General features: G+C 34.1%; 1 protein-coding gene across 1 annotated transcript in view; it reads right to left on the bottom strand.

Moving 5' to 3' along the window:
- Positions 1–1,214: 1,214 nt before the first annotated feature.
- The window catches only part of LOC138706238 (retinol-binding protein pinta-like), a 108,046-nt gene continuing 100,525 nt past the window's right edge, over positions 1,215–8,735 (bottom strand). The window contains exon 7 of the mRNA XM_069835286.1: positions 1,215–1,472. Within this exon, the coding sequence (XP_069691387.1) occupies positions 1,318–1,472 (155 nt within the window). The 3' untranslated portion in view covers positions 1,215–1,317. The remainder of the gene's footprint in view (positions 1,473–8,735) is intronic.

Raw genomic sequence — 8,735 nt, 5'->3', positions numbered from 1 at the left:
ATACTTTGAATAATAATTTACAAGGCCAAGATGTTAACATAATAGACTAACAGCCAGGGATAATATCAAAGCATTTTTTAAATAATTTCATTTCTGGTCGATAACTATTGAGAAAAGGAATGTAATGTATATCAGTGCATTGAAGAAGTCGTGGAGAATTGAGCTACATACATATGTTACGTATAAGCTAATATAGCTCGCTGTAGAGGTCGCATATATTTTTATTACAATATTTTTCTTTGCTCTCTTCCAAAATGAAACTATAGCCAGAAATACCTTACTTGAAGTAATTCTTTTGTTTAATAGCTAGCACTTTTGAGGTGCAGTTTAATTATTTTTTTATTTTTTAAGATTGAAAGCATATATTCAGAATCTGTCGGGACCTGATTGAAGGCGAAAAACTTTCCCTGATTTTTACATATAGGAACATAACAAAAATTTTGTATTTTGAATTGTTTTTAAGAGTATTTAATATACTAATACACCACGTAAATCCTCAATGTTTATATATTGTAAAACAAATGCACACAAAAAGCGCATCCCTCAAAGTACACGCGCGCTATCTGTTGATTCTAGTCCAGGATATCCCTATTACCCAATATTGAAACTACAGCTAAACCCTTTCAAAAACAATATCGCAAGTGCTGATAGTTTTCCGGTAATTTAATTCAGCTCAGCGAATGTATGTATGAATTCACATTACAAATGGGCAAACACCCGGTGACAGTGATATGGAACCCCAAATTAAAAGAAGCATTCTAAGTAAAGGGAGAATACTAAATTGAAAGAAGCACAATTTAAAATTACCTAATTAAATTAAGGTAAACTTAATTTGTACCTTAGCACTGTCATTTAAAACTTAAGGAAAGAGAGTTTGAAGCCTAAACTCATATGAGTGTGATTACATAAATGTGACATCCATAGGCCTACATAAACAAGTACATTTTAGCGAAGTAATCTTTCACTACTTTCACTTCACTCTCACTTCTCTCAGCTCACATTTCACTGACGCTGTAACTGATTTCACTGTCACCTCAAAAACTCTTAACTGCTCAAAAACTTTCAACCACCACTATAAACCATAACTTCACTGACACAACACGCTTCACAGACACAATACTTCAAACACCAGATCAACACGTGAGTGCCCGGTTAAAATTCAGTAGGTTGGATTTTTGCTGAAAATAATATTTTTTGATTTCCTCAAGATGTAATTTATTGAGAGACTGTACTTTATTATGACGTTGAAATTTTTAAGCTCTGCTACAATTAATGATTATGCTTAATTTGAAATCACTTTACGACAAGCGTAGTTATCTAGTCAACATTAAGTTGTCTGAAAGAGCCATCAACACCAAAAAGATCCTCCTGAGTCTTTGGCCTACCACCGGGCCTCTTCTTCTCGTCTGACTTGTATTTCTCGTTTTCAAGGAACCAAGATCGACGAGCTTCCAGTTTCCGCTTCCACTCATCTGAAATCAAGGGAAAACATAAATAAATAAATAAATAAATAAATAAATAAATGAATGAATGAATAAATGAATAAATGAATAAATAAATAAATAAATAAATAAATAGACAAATAAACAAACAAATAAATAGATAAATACATAAATAGATAAATAAATAAATAGACAAATAAACAAATAAATAAATAAATAGACAAATAAACAAACAAATAAATAAATAGATAAATACATAAATAGATAAATAAATAAATAATTAGATAAATAAATAAATAAACAGATAAATAAATAAATAGATAAATGGAATGTAATAACAGTATATCATACATTAAGGAAAAGAATCGCATGATTTTTCCCTAGGTACAAATGTACCAATTATGTTTCGATCCCGTGATGAATATAATATTTTTTCCACGACCGGGAGGAAAATGTTGCATTTTATTTCTGAAATTCTTATCATTGAATTTTGCTGGAGCTATTTTATTGAGTGAATATGTCCAGATGCAAAGCAAATGTCATAGCAACAACGAATGTAATAATAATGATATGTTTCATTGTTACTTTATATTTCTTTCCCTACGGAGGAAATGTTATATTTCTGTCCCGATTTTGGTAACCCAGAAACCTACATTTACTCCCAGTCGTGGTAAAAATAATGAAAACGAATAGAAATATATGAGCCGTGGTGTAAGTCAAAAATGGGTAATAAGGGTTAAAGTAAACATTCCGTAAAATACAGCGCAAAGTAGCAGTTAGTATGAATTTATTTAAACTATTAGTAGTCAGTGGATAGCACGAAGGACATATTAATTGCTACTTTGCGCTGTATTTTACAGAATTTTTACTTTAAATTCCATTACCCAATTTTGACTTACACCACTTCTGTTCTGAACGGCTCATATGATGATATAGTAATTTATGTATTAAGGACGAAACGAAGATGTTTATAGCGAGGGCTACGAGGTTGCTGTCAAGACCTCTGGCGCGACGGTGCAAGTGGCCCGAGGTTTAAACATGAAATTTCGCCAAATTTTCATACATTATTTTGTGGCGCATTAGTCCGTAATTGCCTAAATTAAAACTTTCTTTATTGTTGTTAACTCTATAGCATCTATATTAGTGCTTTATGGTTGTGCTAACTGATGGAGTTACTTGTCAACAATGTGACGCTGAAACTTGTCCTGCCCAGCGACAGTCCTGATATATTGTATTTTATTTCTTCTTCAAGAAAAATTTACCGAGAGCCGAGCCCGGGACCTTCAGATCTGGAAGCCAACAGATCATGGAGGCAGTCTAAAACTTTTTGATAAGTGTTTTAAGTTAGCAATTCGCTTTCTGTTTGTATGTCTTGTTTAGCGTGTTTCGTTTTGGTATCTAGGGACTGTGTATACTAGAAAAAAAGAATAGGCTACATAGAATAAAAATTATTCCTTGAGGGGGCCATGCATGATGCTATTATTTGTTTGTTGTTAAGTTACCAGTCTCTGAATTTAATAACTAATATTCTGTTATGTTGGAAATGATATCTGAATCTGTTGAAACCGAAATTCCTTCTGAAGTTGTTATTAAAGCCAAACAAGCTGAGAATAAATTGTTGCCAATTAAATAAATATAAGTAGAAATAAACAAACGACATATTTTTTTGGCCCTAGGGCCTATAAACGTTTTTTTAGGCCCTCAAAGGTATAATGGACTGTATTATATTGTATTCGTGGAGAAATTGAACAATTATGGACTAGTGTGCCACAAAACAAATCTGGCGATCAAGAGAAACCGTTATAGGGCCTTACATGTCCAGGATATCTTCTTCAGCCATTGTAATAAATGACAATAAATATACATATAGGGTGGAACTGTTATATTGTGCAAATTTTAACAGTTTATTCCTTGGGTAGAATACAAATGAAAATGGAAATAACATTTTGGTGGGACGTAAATACCGGTACTTAAAAAGAAAAATGTTTTTGCCTTAAATGTTTAAGCCTCCTTTACTCTCTAAGTATTATTCATATTATTTTAATTTGTACTGAGATAATAATTAAAGAAATCAATTAGAAATGGTTTGCTACTTTGCTGTTTTGCAATACAATTGATAGTTTTCGTGCAAATTACATACACTAATTAACACTTTTCGTAATTCTGAGAGCGACGTTTGGCAACATCTCGTCCCTTCGCCTAGTACAGGTAAGCCGCGAGCGCTGGGTTCAGTGCTCAGTCTTGCTTGCTCAGTCAGTCATTCAGGAGTACATATTAAGTGCGCAAACGTACAGGTTTGATGTTTAGTTTTCTGCATTTTAAAATGCTCAGATTTGCAACCCAGGAATATCTTGACATAATGCTCATTTATGGAGAATCCCATTGCAATAGCCGTGAAGCTCGGCGACTGTATGAGGCAAGATTTCCAGGTAGGAATATTCCAAGCGTACTGCAATGTGTCGGCGTGTTCGTGACACAGGAAGTGTAATACCTCAATGTCGTAATCGCGGTCCTTTGCGACCTGATGGAATTATAAATAAGGAAGAAGACATGTTGAATTTTATGGAACAAAATCCGTGATATTGGTCGCGAAGTTGGTGTATCACATTGGACTGTTTTACGAATTCTTAAGGAATAATTACTGCAGCCATACCACATACAACAGTGTCTTTCACTTAATGATTGTACCAGCCACGTGCGTTACTTCGTGAGTGACTAAATAATCAGTGTATGTAGGATCCAGATTTCTTAGGCCTTAAATTCGCAAAGTATCCCATTAGATACAACAGGTTAATAGGCTATCTATGTATATAATTTGAGCTGGTAATGGAAATTGCGGGAAAACGGCTGAATGGATTTTAATTAATGACCCGTCATTTTGAAGCTTGGAATCCAAGGATTTGCAGTTACGTAGAGCGACGGGTGCCGTTCACAAGCGTGCGGCCAAGTGTACTCAAGCGGACGGCGACATGTAATGTGTTGTAAACTCTCCAAGACTGTAAATTAGGATGAAAAATTGAACTGCAAATAAGTCGGCGGAATTAGTGTGATTTGTAATAATTGTTGTGATAAGTGCGTAAGAATAATGTAATTTTCTAGTTAAAAATAGGAAAAGATGTCTGTACGAAGCAAGTAAGGAGTTCACAGCACATTTTTAGCTTCATAATACTTGCAATTAAAGAAATGATACTTCTGAATGGTTCATTCTCTATTATTGTATTATTCTTTTACCTTCAAACTAAAGAAAAAACGTATTTTACAAACAACTTTAAATTAGTGTAACTCTGAAAATATTGAGAATAGGAACTATGTTTATATGCCAATATTTGCTCAAAATATCTTCAGAAATAAACTCCGTAAAGGACGGTAAATCCTCGTGAATCACCTTGTATATTACTACTACTACTACTGCTACTACTACTACTACTACTACTACTACTACTACTACTACTACTACTACTTCTACTTCTACTGCTACTACTACTACTACTAGTAGTAGTATTGGTGGCGGTGGCGGTGGTGGTGGTGGCGGTAGTGGTGGTGGTGGTGGTATTGGTGGTGGTGGTGGTAGTGGTAGTGGTTGTAGTGGTGGTAGTAGTGTTAGTGATCGTGGTAGTGATAGTGGTTGTAGCAGTAGCAGTAGCAGTAGTAGTCCAATGGCAATCACGGTAACCTCTACCACAATGAGAATAACAATACGGCTTGAAGTAAAGAATTTCCTAACTACTACTTCTACTCTGAATATCTGATTTCATCTGTGTGTGCTAATTCTGGCGGTTCTTGGAGGATTCCCACGACTTCCATGTGCAGCCACAATTGCTATTTGCTCTCCTTTCATCCTGACAGCTTGCTTGTTCTCCCGTCAGTTGAGATGAAGAGATAATTACGTAGAACAAACATCTTCTCTACTGTTGGTTTATTTAATATATCTGTTAATTCGCCAAATACGGTACCACCGCTCGTATGCAACTTGAAGCCAATACACAGTGCAGTGGTCTGAAATACAAATCTAGCTGGACAGTATTAGTAGGCTAACTGAACTACTAAGTTGTAGCCATGTGCTAGTAGTATTTCTCATAGGCGTACCTGAATTTTTTTAACAGTTTTCATGACAATTTTATTTTCCGAAGACTAAACATATTGATTACTGACAAAAGTTTTTATTTCTTTTTATACTCTCGGACATGTTTTTCTCTTTTTGAAAGTTATATAACTTACACTTCTTATTGCCCAATGTGTTACATGTTGAAATTCGCAGTCATTAAGATATATTTTTCTTCAATAATTTGTAGCAGTAATTGACCTCTTTATCAGACATCCAGATGAAACTCATCCGTATCTTCAAAGTTCTGATATACGAGTAAATCACATCTCGGTGACTATGAAATTTTAATAATAAAAATAATTTCTGAATGTTGAACGAGATATTTACACTTTTATTTTTGTACGCTACAGTGATTCTCTTAATCTCGATATTACTTATTTTTATCTATAGTGACGTCTCCTTTTATTGGAAGAAGAATGTATTCAGAGTTGTTTGCATTGAAATTTGTATTTCTTTGCGGAGTATCCTCCATTATCATTACCCACATCAACATGAGAGGAAGTCCACTGGAGACCAAAAGTTTTCCCATTGTTTTAAAAATTGCACCTTCATAATACAGGTTGCTATGTTTTATTTGACCATTATAAGAGCAGTGATTCTGCTAAGATTTAAGTATCATTCTGATATTCATGCTGGAAGGAAGGGCCTTATTGCCTTTACCCCACCAGTATAAATAAATAAATAAATAAGTAAGTGAATAAATAAATAAATCAGTAATAAGTAAATTAATTAAATTAATTAAATAAATAAACACATCACAGCATGAAGAAAAAGAATGTCATCGTCATCAAACGTGGGAACATTTCGCTTCCCTTCAGTTCTTAAGCTTTCTTTAAACACGAAACATGAGTTATCACTGATGGAAGGAAGCCTGTGAAAGGGATTTTATTCAATTTATAGCTACAGGAACATATTCGACACTCTTTTGTATTCAATATATAGTATTAATGCGAGAGAGAGTAATTGGGCCGTTCTCTTTCAAAGGGAACACTTTGCTGGAAATGCTTCAACAATTTCTCTTTCCTGAAGTTGAGAAATTGGAAGCCACTGGAATGCCTATAATTAGGCCTGTAAAGTTGGGAACTGATAGGGTGTACGCACATATTGTACGTGATATTCTAAGTGACAGATTTCCGGGTTGGTGGATCGGACGAAATGGACCAAATGTGTGGCCGACGAGAAGTCCAGACATTATTCCGTTAGACTTTGTCTCATGTGGACAGTAGAAAACTGTTGTTTCCAGTGAGAAAATCCGTGATTTACGCATCTAAGCTATAGAATCGTATAATAAATTGCGGGAATTATGTTAGATATTCCTAGTCGACTGTGGAAGGAGTTTGAATTCCGCTGTAATAAGTACCGTGTCATTAATGGTATATACATAGGAAGTTACTGAATAAGTAATAAAACTGTTTGAGTTTATGATTTTCAATTAAAAGATCCATATCAATATTTTGAGACTATATTGGTTAAATAAAAATTAGTTCATTCTTTCCACTACTGCAACGAAATAAAAACTGTAAATTTTACTTTTACCGTCATCAATGTATCTTTGTTGTTGTTGTTATTATTATGATTATTATTATTATTATTATTATTATTATTATTATTATTATTACTACTACTATTATTGATAATATTTTAGAGAAAGCAGCTGCAATTGCACTTCATCATCACAAGGAATTGCACGAGATACCGCTAAATTCCTAGTGTGAGCTAAGATTTGTCTTGTATTGGCTTAATATATGATTCAGCCAGGCTTTATATTCAGCATATGACCAAACAGTTGTGGATGCATCTAGTACGGAAACCTTACAAGAATGACGTCGTAACTTTCCAAATAGTCCAGTCCTCGTCCGTTGTATAGTTAAAATTGCATAACTAGTTTCAACCTGTCTTCTCTGGCACATAGTATGCACTTATGTAACCAGCTGCTTGAGATGAAGAGGAAACCACAACGTAAATCTAGACATGAATTACTTGTTTCTTTTCTTTTTTTTTACCCCTTTTTTTTGTTTATGTACACAAAGTTGATATAAAAGTTAGTAGAGTAGCAAGACAAAATACAAACAAGATGGTAATGTAGGATAGAGGAAAACTATGAGCATAATTCATTCGTCCTTCCTAAGTTAATTGCATACACCTCAGGTGATCAGACACGCGACCCTTATGCCACTATTCCCCTTGACTGAGTGTTGACCATGCATAGGAGAGAGAATTTGGACTAACTCCATCTTGCGTTGAATTTCAAAACTCTCTGAACCAGTGACCTTGATGTGGAATGTTTACCGATGTCACAAAAACGCTCGACTGCCAATTCTTCCTTGGGAACGCGTCTCGTGTGACAGCCGTTTATGTGTTTTCAGTTGTGGCGGCGCGTTTTGCACACAAGTGAAAATAGCTTTCATGACAGCACATCATTCATGTCCGTTGTGTACAGCGTTCTGCCAAAATAAATGTATTGAAAACCTACTTTGTTCTTCAAAGGCTATTTGTTACTTAAATTTTCAAAATCTGTTTCTAAACTATTCTTTACATAATAAATTATCCGCATGGATGATTTTAATGAAACCTGAAATAAAAATAATTCTTTAGAAATTGTTCATGGTTACAATTATAGTTTTCTCAGTTTTATTCTGGTGTCAGTTACGACTCAGTTTTGTTCCAAACACTTCAATATTCTTTTCCTGGCTAGTTGTGTTACATTTGTGTCATCAGTCCCTAAATGTTTTAGTCGATTATTTAACTATGCTGTATGTGTTCTTTTGACACTGTTGATCGTCTATAGGGCTTTAATTTAATTTGTATTATTTTTGTCAATATTTGTATTTATGTATTTGTGTGTGCTGTCTAGTAGGATGGAACAGAAGGCTTTATGGCCATAATCCTGTAGGATTAAATAAATAAATCTATTCTAATAATAAATCTGTAACCAAATTTTTCTGGTAATTTTCGATTTTCCAAAAATAATTGGTGTTAACATATATAATTAACAATCCTGAAACCGAAAATCGCTTTTTTGAAATTTTTGTACGTATGTATGTATGTATGTATGTATGTATGTATGTATGTATGTATGTATGTATGTATGTATGCATGCATGTATGTGTGCATGTATGCATGTATGTATGTATGTCTGTCTGTCTGTCTGGATGTTTGTTATCTTTTCACGCGATAATGGCTGAACC

This window comes from Periplaneta americana, chromosome 9 (assembly GCF_040183065.1).
Source record: "Periplaneta americana isolate PAMFEO1 chromosome 9, P.americana_PAMFEO1_priV1, whole genome shotgun sequence".
Taxonomy (NCBI): Eukaryota; Metazoa; Arthropoda; class Insecta; order Blattodea; family Blattidae; genus Periplaneta; species Periplaneta americana.
This window is presented reverse-complemented; position numbering and strand designations above follow the sequence as displayed.